The 17,759-nt window shown below is 37.3% G+C and overlaps 1 protein-coding gene across 4 annotated transcripts in view; it reads left to right on the top strand.

Moving 5' to 3' along the window:
* Positions 1-17,759, top strand: part of ADAMTS18 (ADAM metallopeptidase with thrombospondin type 1 motif 18) — a 76,668-nt gene that overhangs the window by 22,399 nt on the left and 36,510 nt on the right. For 2 of the 4 annotated variants that reach the window (XM_087739075.1, XM_009467143.2), the window contains exons 4-10: positions 5,488-5,770; positions 9,534-9,733; positions 10,491-10,574; positions 11,423-11,582; positions 12,205-12,310; positions 15,691-15,828; positions 17,259-17,412. In XM_087739075.1, coding sequence (XP_087595201.1) covers positions 5,488-5,770; positions 9,534-9,733; positions 10,491-10,574; positions 11,423-11,582; positions 12,205-12,310; positions 15,691-15,828; positions 17,259-17,412 — 1,125 coding nt within the window. Of the gene's footprint in view, positions 1-5,487; positions 5,775-9,020; positions 9,165-9,533; positions 9,734-10,490; positions 10,575-11,422; positions 11,583-12,204; positions 12,311-15,690; positions 15,829-17,258; positions 17,413-17,759 lie in introns of those variants that run through there. The other 2 variants (XM_087739073.1, XM_087739074.1) reach the window with 2 other exon arrangements.

The following is a 17,759-nucleotide window of genomic DNA, read 5'->3' as shown; positions in this document are numbered from 1 at the left end:
TTCTTTCTGCTTCTAAGATGCTCATTATTCCAGTATGGGAAACGGTCTGGCAGACAAAACCCACAGGTGGGACATCTGAGCTAGGGGAGTCTCTCCTCCAGCAAGGGAATTCTTTGGTGGCAGAGATAGGTCTTTTGTGTTTCCTTTGTGGTGCCAAAGTGCCAGAGACAGCAGAGCATCAGGGCAGAAAATAAGAGTTTGACTTTGATTGAAATAAACTGTAGCTAAGATCATTTCATGAGTTTTCACTGCAACGTGAATGAGAAAAGACTCCAATATGCTGTGACATGAGATGGTCCCAACAATATTGTGATGTGAATACTAGATATATAGGCATCTTTGACTTCAGATAATTTTAAATAACCAGCAACCATAGTTCTTAGGTCATCTGATCTTCTTATTCTTTATATTTCAAGGAAGTTCTTAATTTACGTTTTTTTTTTGTTTTAAGCAGACCTAAAAACTGTACTTTATGTCTCTGCACTTCATGTGTTGTAACTCTTGTTAAGATGTGTTTGAATCAATGATTTGTGTTTTTTAGGAGCTGGACAGTTGGGAAATAACACAACAGAAGTCTTGGATCAATGTCCACTGAAGTCTGTGGAAAGCTTTATGCCAATTTCAGTTGGCTTTTTGTCAAGTCTTTTAAAACTTTGCATGAATATTTGGAACTATTAATGGGTGTGAAACTACATTTAACTCTTCCTTTTGAGAGATTTTCATCTTGAATACATGCACACTCATCTCATGGTATAGACTTCATTGGTTTCTTTAGCCATTGTTTTAGCTGCTCTCAGTTTAGACACAGTGGTTTTTTAACATCTAATTTTGTGTATATGCTCATAACACTGAATAAAGCATTCTGGATTTAAGTAGTATTCCTTAGACAATACATACAAACTTTTTAGCACTTTATTTAGTTGAGATACTCCTGTCTTCGTACAAACTGTAATTTAACTTTGCGTCAATCAGTATTAAGTAGTTATGCTTAGCAGAGACATTGCAGTTCATTTATTCATATGTTTTAATTCTCAGTTTCATTTCATTATGCTTCTTACCTCATTATTTGCATCTGGTTTATGAAACTCCTGTAACTTTAACATGCATACGGCCAAGCTGTTGCCTTTAATTTAATTAGCATATAATGAAAATGCCTTGTATGCAGAGAACCCACAGCCATGAGGCTCTTCTAGTCTAGAGCAAGGGTTTGTCTACTATCTCAGAACTTACCTCTGTTAAATTATAGGCAAGAAATATAAGTTCTGAAAATCCTTCACTCACTGTCACTGCTGTGTTTTTTATAGAGGGTCTGTTTTTTGGAGATGCTGAAACCTCAAAATGAGTTAGGTTTACAGGCTGGGAAGCTGCCAAAGGCTTCACTCAGAGTCTAAGAACACAGGGGGAGACAAATGGGAGCAGCCTTTGTGCTGTTCCAGTAAGAGGCCAATGAGGCCTGTTAGAAACAGATATGTTAGCGTGTGACTCTCAAAACTGTTCCATGTGGGTCTAAAAACAGTGGAAGATTTACCTGGTTTTGTATAACTAAGATGAACTTTCAGTGGTTTAAAAAATTCTCCTTATTTTTCAGTTTATAATCTAACTTCAATCAAAAAAAACTTGAAGCAGATATTTTATTATCGTTTCCCCTGTCCAAATTTCATTTTGAGATTCTTCCTCCTTTTGAAATACACCAAGAAAACAGAACAAGTACCTTACCTCGGTGATAACACCCTGATACTGAGGAATTTCACAAAGATGTATTGGGTCTGAAAATTCCTTTAGCCCAGAGCTAAGCAAACATTTCATAATAAATAACAAGTGGGAGGAATGTTGCCTTCTCATATCTTCTCAACTTTTCTGCAAACAAACTGCAAGTTCCTCTGATTTATTGATTCAGAATTATTTGCTAACTACGCAGATCAACGTATGTCTTTCCATTTACTTTCCAGTGGCATGGAATATCCCTTACAGAAGGATAGCAAAAATGTGTTGTGAGGGAAGAACAAGAGAACAGCAAATTCCAACTGAGCAATCTCTTGGGTTTTCCTTCCCACCATGTTCTCACAATTGCTGCTATTATTAGTGATAGCCACAGTGGGAGAGAGAGGGAATAGACAGGAGTCCCTGGTCTTTTTCATGCTGTGTTGTCTAGACTTAGTAAGAATGTTAGATTTTGTCATCCTGCTTCGTCTCATGGTGTTATAATTGCAGAAAATCTGAAATAAAAATGGAGTTTTGACCTATCTGACCCTCTCCTTGTTGGGTCCCAAACCCATCAAAATTAATGGAAAGATATTGAGTTCTGATTCAAGGCAAGTCACATGTATACTTAAAGCTATGCTGGCAATAGGAAACCTAACGCATAAATTTCCATGGCAGTTTTGACAGTATTTGTTCATCTACTGAAGTATTTGAGCTGGATAAGCATATTGCATCTAACTCTCAATTAGAGAGACGTTTCATGTATTTGTAGAAAGAATTTTTTTTTTTTTTTGTTAACACTTACACTGCCCAGGAATACAGACTAGCCAAAATCTGGCCTTCAAGAAACTGGAATTCCTTGGCAGTGTAAAGTTAGAAAAGATGGTTCTATGCTAGTATCCTGCCTCTGTGCTCTGGCATTTCTCAGCTGGCATATTTTCCAGCCAACATGACCATAGCGGTAGGCCACTTTTTGCTTTACTTAAGGCTAGAATTCAAGAACCTGCAAGGGAAGTATTTGGTAGTTATTGCCCAACTGCACCCTTTGCAGCGATCCAGAGGACTGCATCTCTTTCAGAAGCCAGGTCAGCATTCTCAGCATTACTTTGGAATTACCAAAGAGATTATTTTAATATGAATCCTTGAAACCATCCCATACCTGGAAGAAATGGAAAATGGTCTGTGATTGAATGAGTGTCCAGGCTGCTCTGTGGCATTTCCCCTTCTTGACAACTTCATAAAACTAGATGTTATCAGAAAAGAAGGTATCTTCCATTCACACAACATTTTTCAATTTGGAGGGTGTGTCTGATGTAAAACCCAAAGGAAAGAAGTCTCATTGGAGATTTAGGGTCATTTCTGCTGGGAAAAAAAGTGAACACATTTGTAAGGCTCTCAGTCAGTTACAGCCTATGTAAAGGTGCAGCAATATACATGCAGTACAGGGCCCAGAATTCAGTTCGCTTTCCACTCCCCCCCAGAGTTCTCAATCCACCATTATGATGTTAAAAATAGAAATTACATTTGGGGCTGAAACTTCGTGTACATCAGGGACAGTTTCTTACAGGAAAATGTAGAAACCCCTTTGTTCCATATGGTTTGAATCATTTACAAAATGAATCCTACAGGAATAATTTCAGATGTGGAAACCTTTAAAATGGGGAAATAAAAACCAGATTCACTATATTTATGTTTTCCAGCTGAAAAAAAAAAAAATCATTTAGCAGTGCCCAGTTATCAGTGGCCTCTAGTAGATAAAGATTGCTTCTCAAAACCACTTTTAAATTGTGTGATGACACACATCATAAGGATTAAAATATTAGTCTTCTTCCCTACAGGAAAGTACTTTGTCATGACCTAATGTGATCTGACATTTGAAATATGCCAACTTATTGCAGTGAGCAGGCAAGTTAAATTCTTGTCAATTATTTAAACCCTGTCTCTTATTGGCAGAGGCAATTTTAACCTTCATTTAGAATGTTAAGTAGATACAGGCTGAGGTACGTAATTATGAATTCATGCTGAAGAAAGGAGAGAGGGCAAATTGTTAATCCAAATGTCATCTATGTTTGTTTTCATATTATTTTTCAGGAGGCAATTAGACCCTCCCAGTTCATAATACGGAATCTTTTCTATTGTCAAAATTAGGATCACAGTGTGATTTTATGAGTGCTATTATTAGGCGCCTGTGAAAGATGCTTATATTGGGGAGTACTGTGAAGATAGCTTTTATTTGGAAAGACAGAAGTGAATTTCCATGAAAAGGGCATAATGTATGACTACAGGCCGTTGAGGACCTGTGTATCTCTGATAAATCTTTTCAGCTGGAATAGACTTAAAATCAATTTTAGCATTAGCTTAGTAAATAGTTAAAGCTGTGAAGATTTCATATGTAACTTTCTATTTTCACTTGCTTTTCAGTTTCTGTTGAGTTTTCCTCATGGGAAACAGTTCTGAAAGCGGAGAAAATTCCACAAATCCTTAAGAAATACAATGCTTACATTAGGCACTCAAACTGCTCTCCTTCTGATACCCTTGGCATTCTGGTCCTTGGAGGTTAGGCTGAAGAAAAGCAGCCATTTCAGAAGGGAATAGGTGATACATGTCTCATATGTGCATTGTCAAAGAATACTTTTGGAGGAAGGAGGTGGAATCATGATCTGGGAGGACTTCAGATGTCAGGCAAGATGGTTAGCAATTGACATTTGTTTGTCTGCACATATTTTTCTGAAGCATAAGAGATATGTAGTCCTCATGGGATGTCAATTTTGGCAGGAGGGTGTTGGCACATGGTAGAGCCTCACTGATCCAAAGCAAAAATCTGTATATCTAGTATTACGTATATAATGTAATAGAATTACCTGATGAAACTTCTTCTTGGTTTTTGACTTGGTAAAAATGAGTGTTTATTACAACATGTTTTACAAAACCAAGAAATGAAATAAAATCATAACTGATTAATGAGCTGCATGGAAATACTTCCTCAGTGCCACCCACATTTCCCTGGCCCTGATCCTGGAAACACTTCATCACATGTGCAGTTTTATGCACAGATACTATGTGAAAAATACAGTGTAGTTTTCCCATACTTACTTATGTCTTTCAGGGATCCAAGAAGGAAAATAATCAGATACTTGATTTCACTGATCAGTGTTCTCTTGTAGGAGAGCATAAATTTTAAATTGCCTTCATGATGATTAAATTGCAGGGAGCTGATTACTGAATGATAGTACTAAAACGTTCAGATGCTTCAACTTTGTGCTGCTGTACCATGATGTGCTTTTGTTTCTACTTAGAGTAACCTCAAGTCTGGGATTCCTGTCTGGTAATACCTTGTTCTGAAAAAAACCTGAATCTTAATTAAAATATTTTGTTTTACTAATGTATGCATGTATTAGAAGTTGCATTTTCCAGAAGCATTTTCTTTTTATGTGAGACTGTATATCCTGTACACAAGCACATATACAAACAAATCTATACTGTGAAGAATGGATTAATATTGCATATGAAATAATTCATGGTACTGTGTGAAAGTGCTATGCTGCCAGTCCCACAACATTCTTGTTTTGTGTGTTACCAAATGTAAAACTTGGGCATCTCCAAAGTGAAACAATGCATACTTTAATTGGGAAGACTATCTAGTTTATCTCTTGAGTAAATCTAATTTAGAGGAGCACATTTCAATCTGTCTCGGCTTTGAAGGGAGATCGCTTTAAGAGCTAGCATGTTCCAGCTGTGAACCTTGACAGTCTTTTCTCTAATTTGTGGTGGTGTTTCTTTTTTTAGTCAGGTTTGATAAGGACACGGAAGATCGAGTTCCTTATATCTCCATTACCTCAGCAGCTAGCACAGGAGCACAACTACACATCACCTGCTGGACACCATCCTCATGTGTTATATAAACGAACTGCGGAAGAGAAGGTGCACCGGTACACAGTAGAGTCCAATCCCAAATACTTTTCTTTTGGCCATCACAGAATTCACACTTCCCACAAGTATCATGCTCAAGCGAATGGTTACCACCATGGAAGGTTTCAAAAGCAACATTTTTGTGGACGTCGCAAGAAATGTATGTAAGGAAACTTTCTGTCCTTGTTTGAGATAGTGGCTCTTAGAGACTGTATGGTGATTCTGAGGTGTGGTTCATAGTCACCTTTGTGATGGAGACATAATATTTTTAAATTATACATTTCTAAAGTGAAATAGATCTGAGAAACTTGATTATTCCTTTAAATTGATGTCATAGTCTGTTTTATTAAGCCATCAGAATCACTGTTTAATTTTCTTATTCTCTACCTAGATTACAAGATCCCTTGCCTGATTTTTTTTTGACATTGACATAGCTTTCAGTAAGCAATTCTGTTTTAGATTGCTGCTTTTGCACAGTGATGGATGCCAAGTCCCTTAACTCCTCTCTGTTAGTTTGGGGATATATAACTAATTAGGCTTGAAGATGGAGAAAAAGTCTTCCAAATCATTAATTTCTGAGAGGACAGAGAACAAGTCTTTCAGAACTCACCATTTGATAATGAAATTTTCGGCAACTGAGATCTTCAAAAAGAACCTCCCATGTAAATTGTTTAAAAAGATTTTGGAGCCACGTCTTAAAAAACATATTGGAATATATTATCCTGCCAAGGTCTATTCTGAGTCCTTCATTAGGCCCTTAAATTGCAGAACATTTTAGAGCCCCCTTGGACCCTATATCTGTACTTACAGGATTCAGTTGATTCTTTTTGAAAGCTGAGCTGCTTCTGAGTTTCTTAATGAGAGTCTCCAGGACTGCACACAGTATTGAAAACATTGTCTCAGTCCAATTACATTCTTCCAACTTCCTACTAGAGTTCTGAGAAAATGAGCACGTTCCTTTTCCAAAAGGCGTGTAAGGAAGAAAGAGAAAACAAATAGAAGGGAAGGAATGAGAAAGGAGGTAGTGGAAAAGGTGGCTGTCTGAGACTGAGGCCTATTTGAGGCCTGAAAACTGCTTATTAAAAATTGACTTCTTCTTCAAAACCCTTCTGCCTAGATTTGAAAGCTAGACCTCAAATGCCAGATCCACAAGCCTATGATTCAACCTATAACCATTTGCATTCTGATGCAGTTCAAAACTACCTCATTAGATACTCCCTTTCCCTCCTGTCTGGTTTTCCTGCTGCCTGCTTCAGAGCAGAGGGTAATGGTGCTAAGTTAGCTCATCTGCTCTACAGTGTTTTATTTTATTTGCATTGTCCACTGTGGTCTTCCAGCTTATTTACTGTGCCCCTGTGACTGCTTGTCCAAATTCAGAATTATTCATGTCCTCTTGAGCTCTTACATGGTGCTTATGCCTATAATAAATAAGTGTATTTTGAACAGTGTATTTTCATAACCTCCTGGGATGTGAGAAGATATTAGCATTATTCCTGTCTTTATAAATGGGACTCACAGACACAGAAAAGGTCAAAAATAACCATTGCTTCTGGGTACCAAATCGATAAACTGAGTTTTTTCTTTAAAATACTTGTCAAAATATATGCTCCTGTAATTGTATATCTGTATCTATATATTCAATAATTTCAGTTGCAACTCTAAGTTCTTAGCTGCATATTCAAGCTGAGTTTATGTTACATGAAGAACATGCAATTAGCATCCAACTGTGACGAGTTCAGTATAAGTGATTTACCCATCATTGCTTAGGAACTTGGTGTCAGCCACACTGTTAGAATCCGATTAAGCAAGATTGCATTTAATTACCTTAACCATGAAACTCACTCTTTTCACATCCTGCAGTCTTTCACTTCACGCAGTACATACCTGTAACCTTCTGAGAGAAAGGAAGGAGGAGTTCTGAAACATAACATCCTATTTCCATACCCAGCCTTGGTTAATCTGTAGAACAAGTCGATCTCGTGTTCACTGAATGAATGCAGTCCTACAGCTAAAATCGCATGTGATTGTTTAGTTGAGTAGGGGCAAATGTAGGATGTAGAATTAAAACATATCACTCTGGTAAAGGCAACATCCCTCCTATGAGCACTTGGAGCTTTTTTCTTCTTCCTTTCTCTGGTGTGGTTTGGTTTTTTGTTTTGGTTTTTTTTTTCCCAGTTTTTACATTGTTTTCCTGGTCTTGTTCTGAGCTCTGGAGTCCTATCAGTTTGAAATTTTCAGCAAAATCCAGTCCGGTCACATGGAATAGAAAATTCCAGCTTGAATGAACAAAGACATTGAGAATGCAGTCTTACAGAAGGCAGTCCTTTACTAGTAACACTGCCTAGTCAAGGTTAATTTATCGTAACCTAAGAATGAATCCAAGCTTGCTGAACAGTAAAAGGGGAGAGCACACTGCCCCTTTTAGTGACATAAAAGTAGCTTGTCCCACTCACCATCTGTTAAAATTTCATATGCTGGCAATTTGTAAGAACTACAGAAGCCAGTTAATTATCTTTCAAACTCTTCTTCACAATCTAAATGTTTTTAGATTGTGAGAATTGACTGGATTATAGTTAGTAAATCATGCTTGAAATATTGCTGCTGCTTAGGTTTTATTAGTAGCAGTGAAGTTAATTCAAGAGCAAAACTCCATTGCTCATGGATTTATGAGGCAAATGCCTTGAAGTTGTATTGCCTTCAAAATAGTGTGTGGAACCTGATGTGCCTTGAACTCAATGCTTCACTCTTGGGTGAGGCATGTCTTCGCGTTTTGACGTGCTTCCAGAAGAGAAAAGTTCTTTGAGCTTGTAAAGGACAATTGTTTATAATGAGCGACACATTTTAAAATTGTACTAGCACAGTCACTTGCAATGTTAAATATAGTTCAGAGTGACTTAGTTCTTGAAAGCAGACCACTGTTGTGCATTCTGTGGTACCCTTGATTTCCCAGGTTGGCATGGCAGGAAGCAGCGTCTGTTTTAGCTCTGTTGTTGGAATAATTTTCTGATGAGGCACAGGCAGGACTTTTTTAATTACCTGAGGCTCCCTCACTTGTGTCATGTTACATCCTGTGTCAAAAAAAAATCCTGTTGTTATCCCAATAGCATGTTAAAGTGGCCTTTGAGTTAATTCTTGATGCAAAGGCAGTGTAGGTTTATGCAAAAGAAGCTATGAATAACAGGAGCATTATAGCATGTAGGATATAGATTTCTTTTCCCATTCTCTGGCACTCTGAAGAAATGGGGTAGAGACCATTCTCTAACTGTGCCATTGACCATGCTACACAAGCACAGAGAGAAAAAGTGCACCCTGGCATTGGGGCGTGTGGGCTGGATGTGCATATCATGTTGTCAAGCCCTTCTTGCTGTTGCCTGACGTTTCCCTATACTAAATAAATATGTTCCCAGCAGGAATAACCTCAATGGCAAATTCATGTAGAAGGCTAATGTCAATCACAATAGCAGGCTGGCAGGAATCTTACTTGTGGTGTGTGTCTGCTTTCTGTACTGACGGTGGACATCTGTTGTGGAAAGGAGTTTTTTACCAACTGCTATGTAAGTAGTATATGCCAAACACCTCAGGAAGTTATCAAAAGGAAGGAAAAATGTAGGTATTCTGTTAAAAATTCTGTGTGTATTTTTTGCCACAGATGCTACCATTTTATTAGATTAATTCCTTATTTTAAACTGCTTATTGCATATGAATGTGGTTCTCCCGTTTCCTTCTCTCCCTGTAGCCATCCTTCCCTCAGGAATGAATTTTTTTTTTTTTTTTTAATAAATATACAAGAACTTAGCCATAAGTATTAAATCACATGCTGTAGAAATAATCTAAGGCTCTAAACCTGTGATAATTCATTTTCTGATGAAACTGTTCATGGGTGATCTGAACCCTTTCCAAAATTCAGTTTTATTTCCTTTTAGATGCACCTAAGCCACCCACAGAAGAGACATACATTCGCTCGGATGAATACGGGACTTCTCCAAGGTTCAAAAGATCATCTGTGAAAATTCAGAAAAATGGAAGTCTAAATGTTGAAACCCTTGTTGTGGCAGATAAAAAAATGTTGGAGAAACATGGCAAGGAAAACGTAACAACGTACATCTTAACAGTTATGAATATGGTAAGACGTGGTGTAACTGAAGTATGTTTTTCCTGGGGAATATTGTTATGTCAGAGTAGGATCTTTCATTAGACAAATAGTGATACCAGAAAGAGCAGGGACACCTTACACAAGCCTTTCTTCAAGCCTCATCTAATGTATTACTTATGTCAAAAAGCTCTTGAAAAATACATCCCTAGATTATTGCAGCTCTGGCAACAGTACTGTAGGGTAAAAAAAAAAAAAAAAAAAAAAAGGAAAATATTTAAAATACTAAATTTTAAAATACTTCTTGTGTAGTACAAAAAAGGCAGGCACTCTGAAATTGAAACTTTCATTTCTTTTAGTATCATGAAGCTTAGTCTGTTTTATCTGATGTCTCTTCTTGAAACAAAAATTTATTTGAGAAATCACAAGTTTATTTTGAGAAAAATAATATAATTTAACTAGAAATATGTTTTCCTTTGTGGCTTTGCTCTTTAGTTTTGTGCTACAAAACTTGAACTTGAACTTTGAACTTGATTACGCTTGATCCAGGAGACCAAGGACAGAACAAAGCACATTGAAATCAATAGAAGGTTTTCAAATTTTTTGAATAAGTGGAGTGGTTTGGGGCATAATTCTTCTGGGTTAAGCTCTTTTGGATTAATCCTACAAGGTATATAACTCCACTAATTTGTATTGAAAATTGAAGCCCAATGTAATAACTCAATACATACGTTTAGTCTATTAAAAAAAATACATGTAGATGATATTTTCTTTTCAATAATCTTTGCAGGTCTCCAGTCTGTTTAAAGATGGAACAATTGGAAGTGATATAAACATTATTGTTGTGAGCCTTCTTCTTTTGGAACAAGAGCCTGTAAGTTGTGTCAGAATTTTTGTGTGGTATACTTCATTTGCTGCTGTTCACAGGGAGCGCTGGGTGTTCCCACATTATGTACATGAGCTTTCATTAGAGGTTTCTTAAGACATAAAGCATGAGAAGATTAAAATCACAAAAAACCTCCAAAATCACACTTTCTGCATTTCACTGCTTCTCAGTTTTTGATACTAAAATCTTTGTTTCATATAAATGTTCTTTGGAAACATTGAAATGCTTCCAGTAAGATAAAACTTAACAATTTCCAGCATTTTCTTGAAGAGTAATGGCTGGAATGAGAAATCTACTTAAGAAGTACTTAAATGAATAAAAAGATTTTGAACTGGGCTTTCCAGGACGATCAGAAGAGGGAAGGAGTCAAAAGTCCCAAACTGAAGATAGCATGTAACAAAAGGTGGGAGTGGAGCCAATTCTTTTGTCAAGGGTGCTGAGACAAAAGAAGACAAAATCTCTTTTGATGAAAAGAAATTTGTGATGGTTTGATCTACTTGGATAATAGTTTTCCTCCACAGAAATCTCTGAACATTTTAATCACAAGGTTGAAAATGGTTTAGTGTTCAGCTTTATCAGGAATCAAATGTATTTGTACACTGTAATTCCAACCACTGACTTTGAAAAGATCTATGTGTCTGGGGAGAGACGCAGTTTTATTTTACAATTGTAACAGAGTCACTCATCACAGACAGTTAACATGGGAATAGAGAAGTTTATGTAGAACAAATATGAAAAAGTAATTCCCTTTTCCCTAACCAACTCTTATTCTTTCAATCACCTTTCTCAAGTACTGATGGAAGCACCTTATTTCTGTGTCTGTGAAATACCTACAGGGTGGATTACTGATTAACCACCATGCGGACCAGTCACTGAACAGCTTTTGTCAATGGCAATCTGCTCTGGTTGGGAAGAATGGAAAGCGCCATGACCATGCCATCTTGCTTACGGGTTTTGATATCTGCTCTTGGAAAAATGAGCCTTGTGATACTTTAGGTATGATATGAAAACACATTCTGAGAAACCCCTGGGTGTCAACAGCAGCGTCTTGATTGATAGAGACTGAAATGTTTTAAAATAAAAAAGTCCATTTTTGCACATAATGTTAGCTTTCTTGAAGAGGAAAGAACAGTATTGTTTTTACGTATTTGTCTTTGAGGTACCTAGAAGAAAAAGAGTATTACTGGTATCATTGCCGCAGAAAACGTGGTAAAATAGGCTATCTAAAGACATCCTTTTGAATTGTCACCTCTTCAAGGAATATTTTTGATTTTGAGAATATTTCTGAGCCACTCTGATGTTTTTTTTTTCTTTTGTGACTACTTGCCCTTTTTGAATGGGATTCCTCCCTAATTTTGGAGCAGTGAAGGCATAAGGGGGGAAAAATAATCTTTATAAGTAAAGTGTATTTTGGGAGGTTACATCTGAATTACACTTCTTACACAAGAGTCCCTTTATTGTCAAATAAGTCTGCTGTAATTCTTTCATGATAAACCTGATGAAGTAGATAACCATCTTCATGCACCACAACAGACTGGCTTTTTAGGACCGGTGCACATGATGTATGTATTTGGAATTCTGTAGAGGAACAAGCTATTCTACTGCTTCCTTCCTTCAGGATTTGCACCTATCAGCGGCATGTGCAGCAAATATCGTAGTTGCACCATTAATGAAGATACAGGCCTTGGACTGGCTTTTACAATTGCTCATGAATCTGGACACAAGTAAGTTTCATGAATCTCACATGATCCTTCTATAAATAAATATGTAAGTGAATGGAAACATAGCACCAGTTTATATAAATCAATTAAATATGGATGGATCATTTATAGAGAGCTATATAATGATTAGAATATATAGAGCGTCCAGTTAGTGCATTGGCCTTATTAAATATCATCTCTTCGGCAACCACAGAAATAACCACTGTGCAATTTTGATCGATTTTGCTGCCATAGGCGGAGGGACCTTATTCTGATACAGGTACCTCACAATTGTTTCTAATTTGATGGGAAGCTATAGGCAATTTTAGGCCAAACAGAGTCAAGACTCTTCACTCAGAGGTGCGTCCTTTAGCATGAAACGGTGAATCAGCTGCCCAGGGTGCTTTCCTTTTATTTTTATTTTTTGACATTTTATATATTCCAAGTGATAACCAGAACAAACAGTAAAAGCTGACAACACTAATCTACAAGCTTCCCACACTGCTACCATGTTCTGGTAGACAAATTGCTTTTAGTATCAGTGTGGTTGCTCCAAAAAGAGAAAGGACACTGCAGCTTACAGTATGGAGAAGTGATCTCTCAGAGTCTCTTAGATGTCCCTTTCCCAGAAGACCCGGTGTTTCATAGGATCTGGGAGCCATTCATTCCCTTCAACCTGTCCTTCTTTGTTCTCTCTACCTATTTAATGCATGATTTGGCCAAAACCAACCTTTGTGGTGGTTTCTGCCTTACTCTATCTATATCCATTGGATTTCCATTTGATTTCTATTGTAATAAGACTGTAATTTTCCTAAGAACCTGCTGTCTCTCAAACAAAATCAGTAATAATCTTCCATGGAGCTTCAGCTATTCTCTGAATTGTTGAATTAAATCTAAAGAAGAATATTAGGTTTTGCTCTCCTATTGTTTTCCCAAATAATTTTTAATTTTGTTTTCACAACTTTTTGCATGGTTTTGATTTTCAGTTTTAGCATAGCTCAAGCTGGAGTCTGTCTAACCACTGGCAGTGTAGAAGCATAGTTTCTCTATGTGGTACAAACCTGAAATCAAGGGTCAGATAAAACATGGGCGTAGGATCTTTATTCTGTGCAGCAGCATTACTGCACAGAATATCTTTGAAAAGCAGTGGTACTGTATTCTGCTGTTTGGTCAAGGCATGAATCCTTCTGATTCTGCATGACTGAATCAGGACTATTTAGTTTTCATTGTACAAATATGCTCTACAGTATATACTATGACCTAATGTCTACATGAGTGACCCTTTCACCGATTTCTGTACATCTGAAGGGAAACAAGGAATTAAAGAATAATCCAGCTACCAGTGTTGCCCGTGGGAATTGTGCCAACGCTTTCAATGGGACCAAATATGTAAAATACATATTGTTTGATCCTCCTGTCACACTAATGCAATTTCGCTGACCTCAGTACATTTTTAATGCCCTTCAATTGGTATTAGGAGAGAATCAGGCCCATAGCTTATTTTTCAAGAATTATCTCCTTTAGTCTGTTAATGTCCTTCCTTCCTTCCGGTATATTTTCGTATTTGCTTTGAGAGATTACGCTTGGAAATTTTTTTAATGTTGGTTTTTTTTTTTCTTTTTCACCACTGGACTTTGATTCTTATATTATTCAGCCTTTCTTTGGTACAGTTCCATACTCCTGTATAATAAAATGCATCTTATCTCCTAGAAAAAGTCTGCCCCAGATGCAAAATGTCTTTATTATCATTTGTTTGTGTTCATGTTCCTGAGACTACCTAGTATGTAATGTAAGACAACAGAATTCAGTCTCTGTGATACAGAGATTCCTGGAAGAAAAAAAAACTGTGACAGCTATGGAGGTGCTGAGGTCCACTGTGAATATATTAACCTAAGGATTTCATAGTAGGAGAATATTGTATACTGTATAGATCACAGTCTGTGATCCACTGAGTAGCTTGCACATTTTAATGGTTTTCTTTAAGTAGTTTGTGGTTTTGCCTGAAAGCTTAACAATTCCTTCAGAAGTTCAGAGGCCATTGTGTCAGTGGGTGTATAAACTGTGGATTCTTTGCCTGCAATGCATGTGAACAAAGCTAATATTTTATAAATGATTCTAAAATACTAGCTCAGTTGGGACTTTTTTTGTCCATTTATAGAAGGAGCCATATATTTTAGCAAGTTTGGAGCCTCAGCTGGTGGCAACACATGCAGTAATTCTGATGAGCCTGCAATGATTTATAACAGTAGAGTCCAGTAAATCAGATATTCCCTGCACGTGCACAGATTACATTCATAAAGTGGCCAATGTACTACAATGGTGAAGTAACAGATTATGAAATTTCTATTCAAAACACATTGAAATTCACAGATGTCCTGAACAGTGAGTAACTATAAAACAGTGAAAGGAAAAAAACTTGAAAATTAGCTTTATTATAACCATAAGCTCCACATAATTTATCATTTTTAACATGGTTTTTATTATTACTTATTATTCTTTATATTATCCTAACACCTCTCCTAGTGAAAGCAGGGCCTCATGATGCTGCAGACTGAGCAAAGCACCCAATAAGAGGCAGTATTCCCACTAAAGGTTGCAGTCTAGACAAAGTTAGTGACAGTGTATAATAAAGGTGAGGAAAAGAAAGTGATTTGCCTGAGATAATATAGCAAGTTAGTGACCAAAATTAGAAAAAGAATCATGTTTTTATATTTATACTTTGTGTTCTATTTATTCAATCCCACTTCTTTTGCTACAGATTGAATGCAGCTATGTAGTTCTTCCCTTCTGTTAGGAGGACAGTTATGAGTTATGTTGTATTCTTACAGCTGTGTAACACTGGTATTTCCCTGGATTCTGATCTCTACACCATTGATGTTAACAGACATTATCACTAGGCAAAGAAAGCCTCAGACTGCATGCATGTTTTAAGCTGATAGATTTATAGGCAAGTACAAGTGTGACTGAACATAAGATCCGCTACTTCTATCCATCTCACCACAAAACATTTCTCCTTCAGGAAAGAGAAATGGTTAAACTGTGAATCTTCTGACACAGTCTGCAGCTCTGGTACGTATGTGCCAGTGTCCTATCATTAGCTCACATTGCAGAGCTCCTGTGCATCACAGTATGGGTCTTCCTTGAAACTTGACTATCTTCTTCTCATTAGACAAGTGTATTATGACAATAAAATTTGAATGCTATTAACTGGAGCTTGTTTCATACTACTAGTCATTTGTATGGTGTGTGTGTTTTCATCCCTTTGGAATGAAAGGGATGAATTCCACATTCCCTGTGGAGTTCAAGCATAGAACTGTTACCCAGAAAGTATTTCTTCTGCTCCAAATTGTGTCTTGCATCTGATTAATCTAGATTTTCACTCTCATGCCTGGTTCTCTTTTCAGCTTTGGTATGATTCATGATGGAGAAGGAAATCCTTGTAGAAAAGCTGAGGGTAATATTATGTCTCCCACACTCACAGGAAACAATGGAGTGTTTTCTTGGTCTGTATGCAGCAGGCAGTATCTCAACAAATTTCTCAGGTAGGTCAGATGTAAATCTGGGCCGGTGCCAGGGAATGTATCTTTAGTAACTGGGCTTGAACTCTTGAACAGACATAAAAATTACTTAAGTGTGAAATTCACCTCTTTTAAAATGTGCTCAAACCCATGTACTATTTGAGCCCACACACTTGGACTTATGAAGCGTATAGGTGGTATGGCATATGAGTGTTTTTGTCCTGCCTCATTTCAAAAGAATGAATTTCACCCTCCATGAATATCCTGCAGTAATGACTGGCATATCATTCTTTCCCAGGCACTCCTGTCAGCAGCTACATTTATTAGGGAATTAGTAGGACGTGAACACAAAAGAGGGCAGACACAGTGGTACCAAAGTCATTACAAAATGTAAATTAACATTAGTGGCCTTTCTCACTGGAGTTTCTCTCTTGGTCTAGCTCATGTCATGAGTAAAGACATTTTACATTTTTCATATACTGTTTCTGGGGGAAAAAAAAGGAAAAAGAGAAAGATGCCAATTATTTCTCCAGCATGTTGGCATTACTCAGTGATGCTTTTAAAGGAACTGTTTTTCAGTCAATGTTTAATGTCATCAGAATTGCAGTTCTTTCCTGTACAACTTCCCTTTTACTTTGTCATACATGGGTAGACTATACACGATTACTAAAAAAATGTGTAAGTGGTACTAAGACTCAGATCCAATACAGGCATTTTAGCTGTTAATTCCTTAGAGTGAGAATCACGCACCTAGATAGTTCTGTGGATCTGATCCTTGAATTCCAAGTTAGTGTCTTAGAGTAGCAGCCAGGAGTTCTGGTGACTTTTTTCTGCTGCAATGATGCAACATGTTCTAAGTACACAAGCCCATCCAACATGCAGTGTGGTCCGAGAGACTTACGCTTGGAAGAGAAAGCCAGCATAGAGTGACCTTCTGCATACATGGGTTCGCAAGCTTATACAAAGGAAAAAAAAGTAGACTATAGGGTACCTTTGGTCTCAAGCTGGACACAGCCAACACAAAGCACACAAGCTGCAGCAGCCTTCTGTTTGTCAATCCACACAAAGCGAATGCTGAAACGAGACAGTGGCCTGTTGATTCTGTTGATTCCTGATTTTGGGAATCCATTTAAGGGAAAGAAGCAGACTAGATTACCTTGCTCTTGGTTACACAGGAGTAAAGGGAGGAAAAGAATTTGACATCATTCTTTCTTGTTGTCACAACAGTCCCAAAGCCTGGAAATTCCTGCTTCCTTAAAACTTTGCAGGTCAGGCTACCAACAAGATGTCAAGATCTTTTGGCTCCTGCAAGCAGATATTCTCATTTCAGTGCATACCTCTAAAGCTAGTTAAAGGTACTGTATACCATATTATGTGTTTTTGCTGGTCTGTAGCAAATTAAAATATTTTGATATAAAGATCATAGTCATGGCTAATATACATTCTCATTATAGTACAGCTCAAGCTGCCTGCCTGATTGATGAACCTAAGCAAACAGGACAGTATAAATACCCTGACAAGCTGCCAGGGCAGATCTATGATGCTGATACTCAGTGCAAATGGCAATTTGGAATGAAAGCAAAACTGTGCAACCTCAGCTTTGTAAAGGTACCTATTGCTATACTTTTGAACAGTTAAAATTACATTAGAGAACTGCAGTACACTAAGTAAGTACAACTAATGCAGTGTTCTTCAGAGGCCTGGGCTATTTCTCTACCTTATCTTGCTTGGCAATTTGCTTTGAAGGTACTGGCCTCTTTTGAATAATACCACAATCCCAGGGGAGTTTCAGAAGGAAATGTGTTCTTTACAGGAGTCATAAGGAGTACAGTTGAATACATAAGACTCATGAGCCCTTGCCTACTAAGGGAAATTAGCAGGCAGGAGAGTTTTGGTCAAAACTTGCATGGGGTGTGGGGTAAGAAGGACTAAGTTTCTTGTGTTTTAGTTTACTC

The sequence above is a fragment of the Nipponia nippon genome, unplaced genomic scaffold (assembly GCF_047370975.1).
Source record: "Nipponia nippon isolate SJK-2023a ecotype South Korea unplaced genomic scaffold, ASM4737097v1 scaffold_7, whole genome shotgun sequence".
Lineage (NCBI taxonomy): Eukaryota > Metazoa > Chordata > Aves > Pelecaniformes > Threskiornithidae > Nipponia > Nipponia nippon.
This window is presented reverse-complemented; position numbering and strand designations above follow the sequence as displayed.